The 20,569-nt window shown below is 43.6% G+C and overlaps 1 protein-coding gene across 1 annotated transcript in view; it reads left to right on the top strand.

Annotated features, from left to right (window-relative positions):
• LOC138261344 (multidrug resistance-associated protein 1-like) overlaps nucleotides 1-20,569 on the top strand; it is a 616,610-nt gene that overhangs the window by 379,022 nt on the left and 217,019 nt on the right. Inside the window, exon 15 of the mRNA XM_069210192.1 lies at nucleotides 19,635-19,698. Within this exon, the coding sequence (XP_069066293.1) occupies nucleotides 19,635-19,698 (64 nt within the window). The remainder of the gene's footprint in view (nucleotides 1-19,634; nucleotides 19,699-20,569) is intronic.

Here is a 20,569-nt window from a genome sequence, read left to right as displayed (position 1 = left end):
GTTGCTGGGCTGGAAAGAGCCTACAGGGCAAAGACGGCCGAGCAAAAACACATGCACTTTGAGGGGAGTGCACAGTGCACTCCCCTCTGCTCGTCACCCCCAATGCCCTGCCCCCCTTCACAAGGAAGGGATAATAAACATAGTTTATTATCCCTTCCTTGTAAAGGGATTTGCAGCGGTTGATGCTGGCCGGGGGGGGGGGGGGGGGGACTACACTCCTCTGCCCCATGGAGGAGCCGCCCCTGACCATTTGACCACAAAATCTGATCACTGTAGCTACATAATTAGAACATAAGATAAAGATTTCTGCACCTGCTGTCCTAATTATATATTAATTTCTGAAACTGGCCAGGTAGTCAACTTGGAGAGCATCTTTTCTACACCCACCAAAAGTGTACATTTGGTTAAATAGAAATAAAAGAACAAGAAAAGCACTCCTAGTTGTACAAGGCATGCATTCAGGAGAGCGGCCTCTTGTGCCACAGTCATGATAAATATTCAGAGCAAGTTGGTAAGAATACGAGGGCACAGATTTGATACAAGAGCCATCTCAGCAGATTACAGAGTGACGTATGTTTCTGAAGGTTTCTATCGGAATAGAATGCTGTTTGTAAAGCAGGACCCTTTTCAGCCAATAGCCAAACAGTATGCTGAGGTGAGCCGCAGGGCTCCTCACTCTCAACTTAAATGTTCAGTATTATCCTAAAGCTCTGTTCAGCATTCTCCAGAACAAGGAGCGGCATTGTCACCAAGACTCTATCGAGACACAGATTTGTTTATCTGCACAACAACGAGCCTCATAAAGACTTTTCAGACCTGCAGGAAGTCCTTGAAGAGTGACCACAAATGATTCAAAGTGGGCTAAAACTCAAAAATGCAAAACAGTTCAACCAGTCCTGATGGGACAGAATCCCAACATGTACAACCTAGTGTTAGCACTAAAACAAAGGAATTGTTCATGCTAGCTACCATCTTTGCCAAACATGGGTGAAACCTCAGCTTAGCTTGTAGTGCATAATAATAAAATACTTGTAACTCCAGGTTAGGATATGTTAATGCTGTGCTCCCCAGTATTAAATAAGCCATCTTCAGAAAGCTCATTACACAGTGGCTAGGCATGGGCGTAGGAACTGTGAGGGACATGGGGGATTTATTAATAGCTCTCCCCGCCCTGGAATTTTAGAGTGTGGCAATGTAGTGAACAGTATCCCCACCAGAAAGTCTGAAGGGAAATGGAAGAATTAACAGTAGCAAAGGGAGCATGCCTCTGTGAAGCCATGGTGCACATCTCATGTCTCCTCGAAGCGATATAACCTGAGGAGCAAAATCTTTGGAGAGGTGTAAGACCATTTTCTTTTTTAATTATTCAATTCCAAACATTGAGGCTTTAAGCCTGTGATGATGCAATACCAACGCGGAATGAGTGTAGTGATAAATAATTTATTGAAGTCCCGTAGAGGACAGGAAATATCTTATCTATCACACTAGCCAGCAGTAATTGATTCCTAATCAGTGTTCCAAAGAACGCCAAGCTCTAATCCTTTTAAGCATAGCGCCTTAACAAGTACAACCTATCTACTACAGTAGGCCATATTAACCAAACAACAACCAGTACTACGATACCGCACATCTTCCTCCCATAATTTTTGTTTAACAAAAGGTACATAATATGACATAAACTTTAACTTTAAAGAGAAAATAAAGAACTGTACAAGTTAAGATCTTCTAGATTTATCAAAGAAATATGTGTGGAATGGAAAATAAAACTACACTTTAAAATAATAAGGATATCATAAACAACTCTTCACAAAATTTTGATTCTTAAATAACTATACATGAATTTGGGTGGAACACCTGCTAGTTTACTCTTCCTGAGTTCAGGTAAAATCTTTCAGACATTGTGGTGGAACAACACAGTTGCCGGGCTGGAGAGAGCATGCACAAGCTCCCAGTCTGCCTGGGAGCGCCCTGGCTGAGTGCTCCCAGCCAATCCTGACGCTTCCCTGAGCATGTCAGAATTAAAAACATTGCAGTGAGTGTCTGCATCGTGTTATAGTAGCAAAAGTCTGGAATTTGTGGGAGTTTTAGAATGAGGACATTTTCCAGTTAAAATTCTTCCTGAAATTCATGTGCCAAGCCAAATGACAAAAACAAAGACAAACAACGTGTTGCTGCAGTAAAAACAAATTGGGTCAAACTTTATATATTGTGTCTAGATTAGGGCATGTGTTCTCTGTTTCCCAGCAAAACTAATGACTGCTAGACAAAATGAAAAATCATGTATATTCATATATCCTGCGTACTACCAGACAAGAAGCTATCCACTGATTCTATGCAGAAAACGTTTTTAATGTGTCAGTTCTCTGAACAGACTAAAGTGTCTGTTTTCAAGAAAATAACACTGGACAACCATGATCAGCAACCATATATTACAGAGTTGGCAATACTGGCAAGGTACTTATGGTTAAGCTTCACGCACCATTTTACAGTTCTTTAAACAAAATGGCACACAATTAGCGCTTTTCGCTAAACTTTATTTGCCATGGACCAGATTTATCAAGGGATTGCATTGCCCTTGTGTCACACATGGTGTTGCAAAGGTAATGCACTCCTTAAGTCAGATTTACCAAACAACACAATCTCACCTTGCATGGCCCTGCTTTGCTCTGTAAATATGGAGTAATGCAGGGCAGTGCAAGTTGCTACCTTTTGTTACTCTGCCCTGGGAAGGCATTCCATGGATGAATCATGGATGTTCTCATGCATCCACTTATGGTTTTTGGCGCATTCCAAGATGTACCACCAGTGGTACACCTGGGAAAGTGTCAAAATGCTATGCCTTTCCAGGGGAGGTGCAACGACAAGCAATATTTTTATTTCTTCTCATTGATTTGTCTTTCTAACTGTGCTGCATTTTGCAGCACACTTAAGAAAGAGGAAAATGCCTCAGGATTGTTTTTGTGCAGGAAGGGCCTCCTTCCTGCACAAAAACAATCCTGCCCACAATGCAGGCACCATGGTACCACAGCACACGGATGCCTGCATTGGCGCGATGCAGCACATTGTGCGCCAGTGCAAGGAGAGGGCAGGAATGCGCCATATCTTGCTGCGTTGCATGAAAGTTTGATAAATCCGCCCCTTAATCTTTGCTACAACAATAATTTCTGAATGGGATTACACTGATCTTGGAATGAAACTAGAACTTTAATCCACATAGATTCTTTTTTGTGCCTTTGTGTAAATCTCCATATCTGATAGAGACTTCCAGTTGCAGATTCTATACCTTAGAATTTCCCCCAGAGGTCTGACTGGATTCAGACATTTTTCTTAGAACAATACCCTTGCACGTCGGTAGGTGGCGCCGATCGACTCCGCTGGCGTCGTTGGCGTCGTAGTTACCGTGATGACGTCGGGAGTAGTACATAGACTCCATTTTTCTCATAATTGTGATACATAAAGGTGTCACATGGATTTTGAAAGCTTAACCATATTAACCTTTTGTCCTAAGATTACCTGCAAATCCAGATCCAATAGTAATACATTTGAAAAGTAAAAAAAGCAATTGGAAAAGGAACCATTTTCTCCTACGTCGTTGGAAGGTTTCATACCCAAAAATCTATGCATGGAGACTCAAATGCATGATGCAACAAATCCCTGAATGCTTGTATATCCTATATCACATTAAAAATCACATAAAAAATTGTACCTCATCAGACCCAGGGAGGATGTGGCGAGGGAGGGTTTGCAAATCAAACCTTGATTTGAAAGGTCTGGGAGCTAGCTGCGGGTGCAGATTCACAGCACTATTTTGGCTCCACAGTCCCAGACCCTGGGAATTATGGGTCGTGGATATCAGGCAATGGAAGCATCCCCTGAGCCAAAGTCAAATTTGAACCCCCCTCAAAAAAACAACCTTGTAGTTATTGATGCAAAAGTGACATAGAGGCCCCTGGGTTTCTGCATTCCTATGGCTATCATTTTGTGATTATGTCCACTGCAAATCCTTCATGTATTCACAGATTATGGATATTCACTCAGGTCTACATCTGGAAATGCAATTTGTGAAAACAACAGGAAATAAGGACAATCCGCAGAATTAGGCTAGCCTCTGCCTTCAACTCCAGAAGGCTTTGCTCGGTTGGTTATGTGTTCATGGAGGCTCAGTGAAGGGCATTTAGAGAAATATGAGTAAACATGGTTGAGCATAAGGCATGGAGCAAGGCTAGATCCTGTGCCCAAATCCTTTGCATGGCCAAAGCTGGTCATGTCTACACAGACACTGGATGCAGAGCCTGGTCCAAGGCCAAGCTCTGTGCCCAATCTAAAAGATTGGGTGGGTGGACACCTTGCCAAAGCCCAGTCTGAAACTTCGTGTTCAACCCTTCCCGTGCATATTAAAAAAACATGTGTAGTTTTTCAGACTGCGTAGAGAGTTTACTGATGGTCTGGCTCTGCACTGAACCCATGTCGCACATGGTTAAAGCCAATGCACATCAGCTATTTACTCTGACTAGGTGTTAATGTTTCATTACAAACGCCCCTACATTCTCTGAAATAACTTTATGAGAGAGTTAAGATTAAATACTCTGACAACAAATACATTCTTTAACTTTATTATAGTTTAAGTTTTCAGAAGTGTTGTAACATTTCAAGACAATTTATAACTTGAGGGTAAACATAGCATATTTGGCGTACAATAAAAAAGAGCCCCCAATCAGTGGTGGCAGTATAATTTATCAGGTCAAGTAAGGTCCATCAAATGCATACACCAGGTTATAGAGTTTTAAAGGTAATAATAATCTTAAGGGCTAAGTACGAGGAGATCGTCCATAATATGTTAATTAAGAGTTATCAGTATCCTATCTGGTGATGCAGTTATATGTTTCCGCAGTTACTCTCACATATAGTTGACGAGGTCAAGGGGCAGTATTCGAGCTGTTATCTAAGCACATGCTTAGTGTGTCTTATAAATCTTTCGGTATACTATTGATTAGTAATGTGTGTGAGAATTTATCAGGCAGCTCATCACAGTATTCTGCATTCTTTAGCTAGATTTTAACCGTTTGACAAAGACTTATCAAGGATTAGTAGCATGGCAGTTAGCTTTATTATCTGTAGTGGGTATGGTTACTAGTGATATTGCCAGTGAAGTCAAAGGTGGATTTCCAGAAGTCATGTATAGTGGAACAGTTCCAGGCTAAGTGGATAAAATCTGCAACTGGTGAGCACAGCAGTGACACCAAGGGTTAATATTTTGGTCTATTTTGTTTAGCTGTACAGTTGTGTATTAGAAACAAACTACCATGTGTAACAAATACCTTTGTGTCTATAATTAATGGACCCTTAGGGCCGTGGTAACGGTCTCACTGACTTAGAACTGGGTGTGAAGACCCCCATATTACGACCATGGAGGTTTGGCCACTGCCAAACTGCCGCTTCCCAGCCCGTTCCACTGTTTTACCACGGCCCACAGGGCTGGAGGTTTCCACCTCCAGCCCAGCGGGAGACGAATAACCGGCGAGGTTATTTTGACTCGGGACACCACCAGCATTTCACTGGCAGTCTCACCTCCACGAAAATGCTGGCGGAAAGATATTCCTACGACAGGAACTTGCATTCCTGTCTCAGGTATACCCCCCAAACACCTCTGCACACATGCACGCATGCACCCACACACACAATCACACACAGACACCCCCCCACTCACACACGCACTCACAACATTCACCCCCATGGATACACACACATACCCATACACATCATACATGCATGAATACACTCTCCATCCCCCCACCCCTCCCTCCCTCATCTTCACACAACCACACCCAACCCCCAATCATACCTCACTGCACGCGTGAACACACACACACACACCATAAACACATACGAACATACTCGCCCCTGCACACACGCACTCACTCACCCTCTTCCTCCTTACTCATTCACCCATGCACACACCCCCACCCACATGCATACACACATGCACCCCGACCCACCATACACATTCACCACACACATCACCATCACCACATTTACACACAGACACACACGCACGCACACACAAACACTCCCCCTCCCTCCCCTCCACATTCATGACACGCATACACACCCATCACCCCCACCCCCTCTCCTTGCAGACAACGCATACCTCTTCTGAAGAGGTGCTCCTCCGTGAGGTGATGCGACCCGGTGCTCCCACCGCTGGCAGTGCCCCGCCACAAGAAGACCGCCACACAGAATTACAGGTTGTAGTTCTGTGGGCAGTCTTTTTTGGGTGTGGCAGTGCCAGCAGTGGAACCGCCTAAGCACCGCCATTGGTAATGCCACCGGATATCCGACCTCTGGCGGTGTAGATATCTGGTTGCAGGTGTAATATGGGGGGGCTTCCGGTGGCCACAGTTGCGGCGGTCTTCGGAAAAGACCACCGCAGTCGTAATGAGGGCCACACTCTCTAAAGCTGGTTGAGACTATCATGTCTTGCAAAGGGTTACAATTGGCCGGCTTGTCTGGAACTGAGGAGAAGGTTGTCTTTGTAGTATCTCTGAGTTTGTGGTATACTCAGGTATTAATGGAAGAGGGAGCGTCTGGGTCATCAAATTACTGTAGTGTAATGAACAGGCCATTAATTTCGAGGTATCCTAATTTTAGCAAGTTCTTCTACAAAAATAATTGTTTAAACATAACATAAATTCACTTACAAAACCCTCTGATGAAGGGACATTATGTTCAAGAATCAGAACTTTAAAAAAATGAAACACAGCAGTATTTATATGGTGACACTTCTCTTCCATTTCATACTAAAGTGTTATTCCACCCTTACATAATCAGTAGTGTTACTATAGTGATAGAATGAAAAATTCACAATGGGTGATTTGATGGCTCCCAGTATGTTTGCTCAAGTCAGCTGAAATCTAGATAATTCTATAAATTGAATATATAATAAAACAATGTCGATACCTAAGAACAAGATAAAATTACATTGCATATAATAAACACTGTGACTATTGTGCATAGCTCAAGTTTCCAGAATAGTATACCAACATTTATATTACAAAAGAAGCATCAGCAATTACTGCATTTTAACCCCTTTACACCCTCTTGTAATCTCCTTGTCTCAAAACAGAATGTATAAATATAGTTAGTCATTAGAGAGCACTAGCACGGCTCAAATATATTAGCTGGACTAGGCAACCAAAAGCAGCCCTGGCAAAAATGCTCAAACCAGCGCAGCTCCTGCAATATGTTTCTTTCCATCCATCCATTCTCTTTCTCACCTTCTCTCCTCCCTCTCTGATTGCTTTCCCTCTACCCCCCCCACCTTCTTCTCCTTCTCTCTCTCTCGAAGCCTCCCAGTGCCTGCGTACCTGAGAACGGGTAAGTGACAGAGGCACGAGGAACGCAATGAGCTTTCAAAAACGCCCATCAAGGGCTCCAGACTGTAGGAGGCTGGCCTGGCTTGTAGTGGGTACCAAGGGGTACTTACACTCTGTGCCAGGTCCAGTTATCCCTTATTAGTGTAGAAGAGGCGTTTCTAGCAGCTTAGGCTGATAGAAGGTAGCTATAGCAGAGCAGCTTAGGCTGAACTAGGTGACATGCAAAGCTCCTACTATACCACTGGTGTCATATGCACAATATCATAAGAAAACACAATACACAGAAATACTAAAAATAAAGGTACTTTATTTTTATGACAATATGCCAAAAGTATCTCAGTGAGCACCCTCAATATGAGGATGCCAAATATACACAAGATATATGTACACAATACCAAAAATATGCTGTAATAGCAAAAGGAAGTAATGCAAGCAATGTAAAGTTACAGTAGATTACAATAGGAGCACATAGGTATAGGGGCAACACAAACCATATACCCCAAAAGTGGAATGCGAATCACGAATGGACCCCCAAACATATGTGAGCTTGTAGAGGGTCGCTGGGACTGTAAGAAAACAGTGAGGGTTAGAAAAATAGCCCACCCCAAGACCCTGAAAAGTAGGTGTAAAGTGCACCTATATTCCCCAGAGAGCACAGAAGTCGTGATAGGGGAGTTCTGCAAGGAAGACCAACACCAGCAACGCAACAAAAGTGGATTTCCAGACGAGAGTACCTGTGGAACAAGGGGACCAAGTCCAAGAGTCGGGACAAAGTTGAGAGTGGGCAGATACCCAGGAAATGCCAGCTGAGGGTGCAAAGGAGCTGCCCCCGGATGGTAGAAGCTGTGGATTCTGCAAGAACGAAGAGGGCTAGAAACTTCCCCTTTGGAGGATGGATGTCCCACGTCGTGTAGAAGCTTGCAGAGAGACCGCAAACAAGCCTTGCTAGCTGCAAGGGTCGCGGTTAGGGTTTTTGGGTGCTGCTGTGGCCCAGGAGGGACCAGGATGTCGCCACTTGGATGAGGAGACCGAGGGGGCGCCCAGCAAGTCAGGGAGCCCTCACAGAAGCAGGCAGCACCCGCAGAAGTACCGGAACAGGCACTTGGAAGAGGAGTGAACCGGAGCTCACCCGAAGACACAAAAGGGAGTCCCACGACGCCGGAGGACAACTCAGGAGGTTGTGCACTGCAGGTTAGAGTGTCAGGGACCCAGGCTTGGCTGTGCACAAAGGAAATCCTGGAAGAGTGCACAGGAGCCGGAGCAGCTGCAAATCACGCGGTACCCAGCAATGCAGTCTAGCGTGGGGAAGCAAGGACTTACCTCCACAAAACTTGGACTGAAGAGTCACTGGACTGTGGGAGTCATTTGGACAGAGTTGCTGAGTTCCAGGGACCATGCTCATCGTGCTGAGAGGGGACCCAGAGGACCAGTGATGCAGTCTTTTGTTGCCTGCGGTTGCAGGGGGAAGATTCCGTCGACCCACGGGAGATTTCTTCAGAGCTCTTGATGCAGAGAGGAGGCAGGCTACCCCCAGAGCATGCACCACCAGGAATCAGTCGAGAAGGCGGCAGGATCAGCGATACAAGGTTGCAGGTCTTTGCTACTTTGTTGCGGTTTTGCAGGCGTCCTGAGCAGTCAGCGGTCGATCCTTTGGCAGAAGGTGAAGAGAGAAATGCATAGGAACTCTGATGAGCACTTGCATTCGTTATCTGAAGAATTCCTCAAAGCAGAGACCCTAAATAGCCAGGAAAGGAGGTTTGGCTACCTAGGAAAGAGGATAGGCTAGAAACACAGGTAAGAGCCTATCAGGAGGAGTCTCTGACGTCACCTGCTGGCACTGGCCACTCAGAGCAGTCCAGTGTGCCAGCAGCACCTCTGTTTCCAAGATGGCAGAGGTCTGGAGCACACTGGAGGAGCTCTGGGCACCTCCCCTGGGAGGTGCAGGTCAGGGGAGTGGTCACTCCCCTTTGCTTTGTCCAGTTTTGCGCCAGAGCAGGGCTGGGGGATCCCTGAACCGGTGTAGACTGGCTTATGCAGAGATGGGCACCATCTGTGCCCATCAAAGCATTTCCAGAGGCTGGGGGAGGCTACTCCTCCCCAGCCCTGACACCTTTTTCCAAAGGTAGAGGGTGCAACACCCTCTCTCTGAGGAAGACCTTTGTTCTGCCTTCCTGGGCCAGGCCTGGCTGGACCCCAGGAGGGCAGAAACCTGTCTGAGGGGTTGGCAGCAGAAGCAGCTGCAGTGAAACCCAGGGAAAGGCAGTTTGGCAGTACCCGGGTCTGTGCTAGAGACTCAGGGGATCATGGAATTGTCTCCCCAGTGCCAGAATGGCATTGGGGTGAAAATTCCATGATCTTAGACATGTTACATGGCCATGTTCGGAGTTACCATTGTGACGCTATACATAGGTAGTCACCTATGTATAGTGCACGCGTAAAATGGTGTCCCCGCACTCACAAAGTCCGGGGAATTTGCCCTGAACGATGTGGGGGCACCTTGGCTAGTGCCAGGGTGCCCGCACAGTAAGTAACTTAGCACCCAACCTTCACCAGGTGAAGTTAGACATATAGGTGACTTATAAGTTACTTAAGTGCAGTGGTAAATGGCTATGAAATAACGTGGACGTTATTTCACCCAGGCTGCAGTGGCAGGCCTGTGTAAGAATTGTCAGAGCTCCCTATGGGTGGCAAAAGAAATGCTGCAGCCCATAGGGATCTCCTGTAACTCCAATACCCTGGGTACCTCAGTACCATATACTAGGGAATTATACGGGTGTTCCAGTATGCCAATGTGGATTGGTGAAATTGGTCACTAGCCTGTTAGTGACAATTTGTAAAGAGAGAGCATAACCACTGAGGTTCTGGTTAGCAGAGCCTCTGTGAGACAGTTAGGCATCACACAGGGAACACATACATATAGGCCACAAACTTATGAGCACTGGGGTCCTGGCTAGCAGGGTCCCAGTGACACATAACAAACATACTGACAACATAGGGTTTTCTCTTTGGCTAGCAGGATCCCAGTGAGACAGTGAAAACACCCTGACATATACTCACAAACAGGCCAAAAATGGGGGTAACAAGGCTAGAAAGAGGCTACTTTCTCACACAGACCACTGGGGAAATGCCACTGATGGAATAAAAGGCCTGTCTGGCTCTTTATTCAATGAATTAACTCTTAATGAGACACCTTTCTCTCAGTACATTATTCCTCGTCTTAGGCTAAAGCTGAAAACTGATTGATCCTTTTAAAACTGTAAACATTATCAGTATTCGTTGAATTCTCTAAGTTGTTAGCATATTGTTGACTAATACTATATCTTTTACAAACCCGTGTAATAGTTGTGTATTGCATAAAGGTGGGATGCAGCAGAACATGTACCACAGACTTCAGCTTATAACTACAGAGCCTCCTCTCATACATTGGTACACTTCCAACAGGCCCATCTTTAGCTGAAGATAGCTTATTTTTCAGTACAACAATATAGCGTCAGGAAGATATTTTTGCAACTTATTTCCTAAATAGGAGTTCCTAAGAAATGTGCATGTTTCTGAAGGGAAAACTTGGCTACATTGAGATCTCAGGATCACAGATACTTAACCAATAATTTCTTCATGGTAATATGAGACATGTTTAGATTCCAAACACGTGTGAAAGAAAAGCTTTTGATTACTTGTGAAGGACCTGGTAAAGCTGTGAATAATGTGTGCCACGTGAATGTTAACAACACAACTTTAGGTTCTAGTTTAGTAAATCAGTGTATCAGTCAGTACCTTGCCCAAGTCACACCCTATTATAAGTAAAGGTCCATGGGGCCAGCAGCACCCCTGCTTTCATCTTCTTTTGGTAAATTTTGCAGGCTAGAGTGATAGCGTTCTACTGATCTTAACCTGAATCCATGTATTATCATATCGCTGGCAGATAACTCACAATAAAATGGGGCTCATCCCCCATATCTGCAGTTTACACTAAAGCTGCATTTTTTCAGATTGATCAGTGTAGTAGTAGGGAAAAGTGTGGAAGACATTGTAACATGAAGGGTTAATTAGCTTGAACAGTGTAGATGAGCGTGATGCCTGCTGAAACCAGAACAACATGGAAGAAATTCACGATGTTCGCTTTCAAACTTGTTTTCTTTTGACATTCCGTAGATAAACTTATTTGCAGCTGCATGTGTGAGAAACAGGCTGTAAAGGAGAGTCAGTCTCAACCTTGAGAATGAGACCACAGTAAAAGATGGAATGAAAACAATGGCCAGGGAATGGCAAGGCAACCAAGAGACATATACTGATAAAATAGCTAGAAAATACTGGAAGGGGGTAGAATCCAAGCTTCAGGTTATTTAAACACTGAAAGGTGGGTGAGGGAATTTTGAAGTTCGCAGATGGAGTTATGAAACTGTCATCTTCAGACCCAGAGCTGCCTCCTTGTTTTTCTGTTCCAAGACCGTGACGCTCGAGGGGGAGAGAGGTCCAAGCGGGCGTTAGAGGGCTTCCCAGCATTCGTGGACTAAGTTAAGTTCCACCCAGGGATGAAAGGCTTTTTGTTTCTCAGCTCTATTATTATGATTGATTATTATACTTGCACTGTGTTTATAATCTGAGAAATTCAGCTCGTTTATAGTTTTTTTCCTGCCTTACTGAACATCGTAGTGTGAGTCTGCCACAGTAATTGAAATGTGCATTTTAGTGTGCAGTAAATCAAAGCTTATCTGAAGTATTCAACTCGTTAATATTCTGCTCCTTGAACATCATAGTGTATCACATGTTGGTATACAGTTATTCCAAGTTTATATCTGTCAATGAACTCTTTACTCAGATATATACATAGATGCTCTTTGTAGTGTACTTATATATATATACATATGTATATAGATGCTTTTTGCTATTCTTACTCTGTCAATGAACTCTTTGCTCATTCGTATATATAGATATTATCTATAGTGTACATATATATATGAAAATATGCTTTTCATTGCTATTCTTATTCCACTGTTGTTAATGTGCTAAATGCCTGCATTTACCTGAAATTATAGTAAAGCTAAATTGTATTCATAATTGGCGTGTGGTCCTTCATTGAGCGTCCTTATTGACTTATACCGAACAGGTGTCAACCAGCCACCTGGATAAAACACAGATTTAAAAAAAAAAATTAAACAGAGAATTGTTGTATTTTTGGTTAGCTTCCCAAATAAAGGGCTTACTGCTTCATCGCAATACCCAAATTCTATTTGTTACATCTGGTTGTTGACTGACCAATCTATTTGCTCTGTTAAATTCTCTCATCTTAGTTTATAAAGTATTTGGAAAATGGTTTCCCTGCAAGATCTTAACAATGGTTTGGTAATGATGGGGCAGTTCCTGAAGATGGGGGGAGAGAACATAATCAGCAAGCCATGTAAGGTTTCTCAATTGTTAATGTTGTCCAGTGCTATAGTAGTTTGGGTAAGCCTGGGTCCAGGCTTCTCAGTTGTTGGATCAGATTTCCAGTCAATTTGACAAATGCATGATTTTGTCAGCCCCCTAACATGTTTCTGCTGCTGAAGCCCTAGAAAGAGTTCTAATTGCTCTGCAGGCCTCCACATGCAAATTGATTATGTGATACGTCTGCAGAAAGTGATTGCCCTCAGCTCTATGTAATATAGAGAAATCCTCAGTGGAGTTATCTAAAACAGCCTTTTCTGGAGCTTCTCAAGTTGGTGTGGCCAATGGAAATCTTATTTTAAACTCTCTCATGCCTATACTATTTAGGAGGTTAACCATTAAAATTACTTTGTTTTCTTAGTGCAAGTAACCAAAATCTATTTTGGACAAGAAACGTCATGCTGTCCAGACTTGAGGATGGTTAAATTATGATTAAAATCACCTGTTAAAAATAAAGGTGATATTTCCATTGTCCATTTCTAACTTGATCAACCTTTTAAGGCTTTCACAAGCTGACCTTTAAAACCATAACCCCGATTAGAATATACGTTAATAATAAGAAAGGTGAGGAGCCCACTTTTTACTCCCCTGTAATCAGGAGTACAATATCAAAAGGGTAGCATGAATTGGTTGAACTATCAAATAAAAACAGTTTAATATACAAATTGATGGACCACGGATGCTCTCCTCTTGTTAAATCTTTACTTTTGCGTAAAAAAGTGTAGTATGAGTGGTTTCTAAGACCCATGTGTCCTGAAAAAAGATCACGTCAAACTTTGTGAGGAAACCCCTGGGGCTTCAAGAATTATACCTAATCCACCTTGCAGCAGAGGGAGAGAATTCCCTTCTTGTGAGACGTAGCACTAGATTTGTTAAAGTGGAGTGGTGAGCCGCTGTTCGGCAACACAAAAGGATGATGGACAGAGTGCTGAAACGTTTCACTCACTCACCCCATTCACGGATCTGGGTTATTCCATTGTTCTTTTGCTCACCATGCCACCCCAGTTTGGACCGAGCCACATGCAGATCAGTCTTTACCCTGTTCCCCATGGGAACAGTTCAGCCCGAACTGCCAGGCCAGGCCAGGTCCTCCCTGGACCGGAAACAAGCATCCTGGCGCCATTTGACCGGAACATAGTGTTTGAGAAGATGCCAAATCACTGATGGGATTCTGGCATAGGGCTGTTGCAAGCTCCCCAGTTGTCATGTATGTTACTGTGATTTAACTAGCAGATATGATACCACATGTTAAGAATAATTTTTAATGTGAGCAAAGCATGGTTTATTACCAAGACCTTTTGCCAGGGGCATAGCTTCAGGGGGGTGCTTGGGGTGTACTTTCTGATAAATAGATGTGTTTACAGTTTCTTTCGGTTGGGTATGGTGAGGTGTCTGCCAGATTTCACCAGGAAGTTTTACACACACAGACAAAAACATGCAAACACTCTCTCCCTCTCTACTTTGAAAGTCTTCGAAAATGTTGTTTAGTATACAAAACATTGTTTTCTCTCACTTAGTACCCCTAAAATCTACATATGTCTTCCTTTCCACTGCCTCTTTAGCCCTCTCATGTGCACTGGCCTCGCATAATGTATTTTAACATTGCATGCTTGCATGAAGCTCCAGCCCCATCCCAAATCTTACAGACAAAGCTACACCCCTGCCTTCTGCACCCAATATAACACAAACTGGGCAGGTATTGCCATCATAACTGGTTAATAGACTAATGCCCCAGTCTTCCAAAAACTTGGTTTGTTCTATAACTAAATCCCTTACTGTTGGGTTAGCCCCAAGAAACAAATGTGGGTCTGCATTTTTCATCAGAGAAAAATGAACTAAAACCTATATTTTCACACTTGAGAAGCTGAGATGATGTAAAGATGTACTTGTGTCATTAAATATAATTTAATTTCTCAGTTTCAAATATCATAGGCTCTTCTTCAGGCATACTGAGGACAACAAAAACAATTTATTGTCCTCCTCCACCTCCTCATGAGTTTTGGAAATTGGTGTTGGTGGATGAGTTGACAAGGTTTGTGAAAAACGATGCTGAGGTGAATGAAGGAGGAGTTTGTTTGACACAAGCTGGGTGGGTGTCTGATGTTCTGCATAGTTGCTACGTAGTTGGATTTGATAATATGAAATATCATTGCTGTGTCGCTCAAAAACGCCTGAAGGCACTTTATTTGTTGTTACTAGAAGGAACCATGTGATTTCTGCCACTTACTGCTCCTGTGCTACATTGGGCAGAACCCGAGGATGCCCTGGTAGCTGAAACCATTGCATTAGGTTTTTGAGCTTAGTGATGTCCCAGAAACATTTTGGGAGAGATTGGTAGTGGTTAGTGAGGTGCCTTCATGTCAGAGAATTTACTGATTTGTTCCCTTGGCTTTGTATTACCATGTTTTGTGAAACTTGGAAATAATTTAATTCATTGCAGTTTTGTGGGTCATGGCTGAGGAGCTTTTCTAGCTTTCTAATTTACTGATCTGTTTTTTTCAATTTGCTGAGTTTTTTGCCTTTTCTTTTTGAAATCACTCTCCGAAAGCCTGCATTAGCAAACATTTGGGTTTCTAAGATCTTGATGGGTGAACTGCCCATGTTCTGGAAGCGTATTCTATGTTATCCTTTGAGGCCACGCCCGACTGTTCAATCTTCACCACCTGCTCTTGTGGCACTGCAGGCGGATTTAGGGCCTCATTATGACCCTGGCGGGCGGCGGAGGCCGCCCGCCAGGATGCCGCCCTCCAAAATACCGCGCCGCGGTCAAAAGACCGCGGCGGGTATTACGAGTTTTCCCCTGGGCTGGCGGGCAGTTGCTGAAAAACCGCCCGCCAGCCCAGGGGAAAACGACCTTCCCACGAGGATGCCGGCTCGTAATCGAGCCGGCGGAGTGGAAAGGTGCGACGGGTGCAGTGGCACCCGTCGCGTATTTCAGTGTCTGCAAGGCAGACACTGAAATACTTTGCGGGGCCCTCTTACGGGGGCCCCTGCCGTGCCCATGCCATTGGCATGGGCACGGCAGGGGCCCCCAGGGGCCCCGCGACCCCCCCTACCGCCATCCTGTTCATGGCGGCTTTCCCGCCATGAACAGGATGGCGGTAGGGGGGGTCAGAATCCTCATGGCTGCGGAGCGCGCTCCGCAGCCATGGAGGATTCAAACGAGCAGCGGAAAGTCAGCGGGAGACCGCTGACTTTCCGCTTCTGACCGCGGCTGAACCGCCGCGGTCAGAATACTCGTTGGAGCACCGCCAGCCTGCTGGCGGTGCTCCCGTGGTCGGTGGCCCTGGCGGCCACCGGCCGCCAGGGTCAGAATGACCCTCTTAGTGTCTTGTGCCTAAGTATTGTGGGTGTGCAGAATGTGCAGGGCAACAAAAAAGGTAAAGTGAGCACTTTGTGTAGAGTGGGTGGACGCCACTCGGGAGGCTGTGTTATTTTTAAAAACAGACTCCATCGAATGCACTACATATAACAAAAGATCAAAGCCACTGACATGCCACAGAAGTGGCAATCACATTATCATTTTTTTTAATTTGAAAATGTAGCACTCAGTACATACTTTGTACAATTAGATCTGCCCCTAATTCTTTCCCAGACAACGGTACCTTTTAAAAATATACCCAGCAGGTTCTAGTGAAAGGTGGATAAATATTAGTGCAGTATTAAATTATGTTGGCAATGTCAAATATAATGTCCTCTAAGACTATTGGGGTTATAGCTGTAGAGTACGTCTGTTGCCCGAGCTTGTACAGTGTACAAGGAAGAGGTTTGGCACACTAACAAAATATGTACAACGTGTCTGGAAGATGATGTCCTAATACCAAAGCCCTATTCGCTTATGGCTGTACCTGGAAGTTTAACCCAGCTCTATGAGCTTACTCTCCTCGGCAAACATTTTAGCCACCTTATCTGGGAAATTCTTTAGCTGAGAGGGAAATTCCTACCATGGCGGACTCTAGTGGAGAGAGAAGGTTACTGATTTGCATTCAAGTTGTTGTGGATAAGACTAAAATGATCAGGGTTTGAAAGTATGGCGATTTGGTATTGTCAATGGCATTGCACATTGATTTGAAGCGTGTTTGCATGACTCCAAAGGCTCTTCACCTCAATACAGCTGCTGCAGCAGCATGTGCTAAGATTTTTTTTAAAACAAAAAAACATGGCCTGAATTGGAAAAAACTTCTCAGTAAGTGTTTGTTGGGAATTGGGCCATTAGTTGTGTGGCCAGCACAAATAATAGTTCCTCAGTTGTCCATAATTGGGAACCAAACACCCAATTGTAGCACTTGACTCTCACAGGGTAGAAAGGCGGAGCAGTCTAAGGCCTATTCAAGAAAGTTGGTGTGAGCTAGTAATCACCAATCACTGGCACGCAATAATAACACTCAATAAATGATTGCCCAGTCAGTACTTTTTCTTTAGATAAATGAGAAGTGCATTTATTATGCACACACTTCAAAATACTATGCAGTAATTTACAAATATTCATTGGAAGATGGAACATACCATAGATAACATTGTGTAATCACTGGTGACCCCCTAGAGGGGTCACCCAAACACATTTAGTAAATTTCAAAAGTCATTGTGTAGTAACTATATTTGTTTTGGCATGAATCATTATCCTCCTTGCGATAAGGATGTATCAATAAAACATGTACAATTCTCATGAAAACCAAATAAAATATTTATCAGGAAATAAGTTTGGGATTTTGCTTCCTTTCATCAGTGGCGGCTGCCACTAAACAGGGGTGGCGAGTGGTATTGAGCACAAAGGGACAGGGGGTTAGGAGGGTGGGGTTTAAAAAATAATAATAATAAAACGCAATTGTCTCCCCTCTGTCCTTTTTCTCTTCCCGGCTGCACAGGCTCCCAGCCAGTCACGATGCTGCTGAAAGCAGCGTCTTGATTGGTCTGAGCGGCCTGCTTCGCTGCTCAGACTGGCAATGGGAGCCTGTGCATGTTCTCTATCCGGCTGTGTTGTACAGCCGGTAGAGAACATGCAAAGTGGGCATGTCTTTTTGGCCGGCTGAGCACAGCCCATGTTGTATCGCAGCAGCCTTATCTTAAAAGGTAGACAATGGCGGTAAGCATGCGCAATCCATTTACCATATGAATACTGTGGGTGAAACACCTGTAATAAATCAAAAAACTGGGTGATCAGAAAAACAAAAACATCTGGGCGTACTGCTGGGGTGGAAACCAGTGCAACAGTGTTGTTTACTCCTAGAAATTCAGGAAAAAGTCTCAGCCACCCCTGAGTACACAATGACTTATATAAAAATAATTTTGCCTCATGCAGTTGGTATCAGTGCACTCGGACAGGAAGCATGCTCACCTCAAATCGAAGACAGAAAGCCAAGCTATAGTGATGGATAAGTAATTGATTTAGAAAATACAGAAACATGACTTTTTTTAAACTTAACATGTAATTAGTCTAGAGCAATGACAGACAAAATACAACACACAGATACAATCTAGCAGCCACAAGAGAAATAGTTCAAGGGCTTGAGTTCCAGCCTGTTTTCGGAAGGCTCTAAATCCACATATGGAACAACAAAACAGTCTTGTAGAATTGCAAAGGAAATACTGAAATCAGATCCATATGGATTCTGCAGTACTTTCTTACATGAATGTTTAGCCTTAGACAGATCAACTTATAGTGAGCTCATCAGATCCTTTCGAGAGCCTTTAATTCAAAAGTAGCTTTTTCAAGAAACCAACCAGTGGTCAGGTGGGTTATTTCTAGCTACTTAAACCCCAGTCTGGTGTGCTCTACGTACTCCAAGTACAAGGATGATTAAGACACTTAATTATGAACTGACATCCGCTACTGATTATATGGACCAAGAAGGAAAAGAAAATCTTCAACCATTTATGGGCTCATTACAAGTTGTTGCCCTGTAATTCAGTTAGAGGTGGCAACCAGAGCTACTACTCCCAACAGATCTGTTGTATCTCTGTGGGTCCGGCGTCTAAAGCAGGCCATCTAGGATAATCTGGACTAGATTTACTAATTTACTGATAATCCTAGTTTCTTAGGGGCCCCTAATGTCTCAAAATGAATACTGTCTAATTGCCCTGGTAGGGGTAAATCCTTCATTGCTACCTAAATTGTCAACAACTTCTCTTTCTTATGTGCAGCTAACAAAGAATATATAGGTCCATGCTGGATGTAGGTATATTTAATGTAAAATCATACTGAGTATGTTACAAGTTAGTACTGCTTTGCTGTACAATAAATTGTGTATGATATCTCTTTTGATATTGCACGTCATAAAACCTTTCACTTTTTGCATCATAATGATAAAGCCCATTTTGATACTTGAATCATGGATTTCTTTTGAAGCATAGTTGTCTCAAATATTCAATATCATATCCCATGCTTCTTTGTAGATCTCGCCTGCGACAGCGCATGCAAAGCATGCACTCTCGTTCGCAAGAGATATTGTATACAACATGGGTCTTGCAGCCCGTCCGTAGGTGAGGTTTTTTTATGTTTGCTCACTATAGTTAAAATCCATAACATCTCATTTAAAAATATGTATTTTTATTTCATCTTTTTTCATTTTTATCAGCAGAGTATACATTGCACTTCTGTATACTTATTTGTTTAACTGAGCTAATTCGCAGCCTTAGCTGCAGACAGTAGTGCACAACCCAGCACCATTTACCTTCGGTTCTGTGTTTGGCATTGCCTTTGCCACCTCTGAGGCTAGAGGTCACAAGCAGCAACCCAGGGGTCGCCGCAGCGACCCCTCTTTGATGTACATGCCTCATTCTCTTTAAATGCGTTTCTTGCTACATTCTGATTTCATACCACTGTTTTGTTCACAACAGATGACATTGAAATCGAAGATGGAACTTTTTCTTGGTCTAGCACAGATGCACCCTGCCTGCAGAGGTAAATATATATTTCTCAATTGCCATTTCTTTTTATATTACTTCCTTAATTAATGTCAAGGAGTTTGCCGGTATAGATGCAGTATCAATTTTCCCATAATGTCTTATCATTTATTCATGTATCTTTTGGCAGAACTAAGGCCTATTCGCTTATGGCTGTGTCCCTGTCTGTCGTGGCACAGTGAGCAAAAACAATGGACTGGAATGCAGCCCAGAGTAATTACCAGTAGCTGAAATTAACCAGGCAATCCACACATTACTATTTAGTTTTTCTCACTGAGATGCATAAGTGCAAAGTGTATGCCTAGATAGGGTTCTGTACTCACAGTTCCTTAGGACTCAAGCTGCATCTCACTGATAAGGCTCAACATGGTCATAAGCAGTCTAGGTGGCTTCTGTTCCCATTTAGAGAGGACGCAACATTGTAATTCAGGTCGGGACGTTCCTATTACTACAGCTGGACCAAGGCTGATTTGCATATTGCTGGTTCCTAATTGTAGTGGCTCAGTGTACAAACAAAGTGATTGACCAGAGTGAGGCCGCAAGTAATTACAATTGGGAGACATTTTAAGTGCAAAGTGTTTGCTCAGACATGGAACTTGGGATCAATCTGCCATAGAACTCAAGCTGCACCTACCAAGGAGGCCCAACATGTCCAAAACCAGTATCGGGTTGCTTGTGTGCCCATTCAGAGAAAAGAGGCCTAGTAAGACATACCAGTTCGGGCTGACCTGTTCCTATTGGGGCAGAACCTAGACTTATTTGCATACTAGTTCCTGCCTGTAGTGGCAGTGTGCAATAGCAGTCGACTAGAATGTGACACATACTAATTACCAGCATCAAATAGCATTTCAACCATCACTTTTATGTTT

The sequence above is a fragment of the Pleurodeles waltl genome, chromosome 10, assembly GCF_031143425.1.
Source record: "Pleurodeles waltl isolate 20211129_DDA chromosome 10, aPleWal1.hap1.20221129, whole genome shotgun sequence".
NCBI lineage: Eukaryota > Metazoa > Chordata > Amphibia > Caudata > Salamandridae > Pleurodeles > Pleurodeles waltl.
Note: the sequence above shows the minus strand (reverse complement) of the source record. Positions and strands in the feature narration are given on the sequence as shown.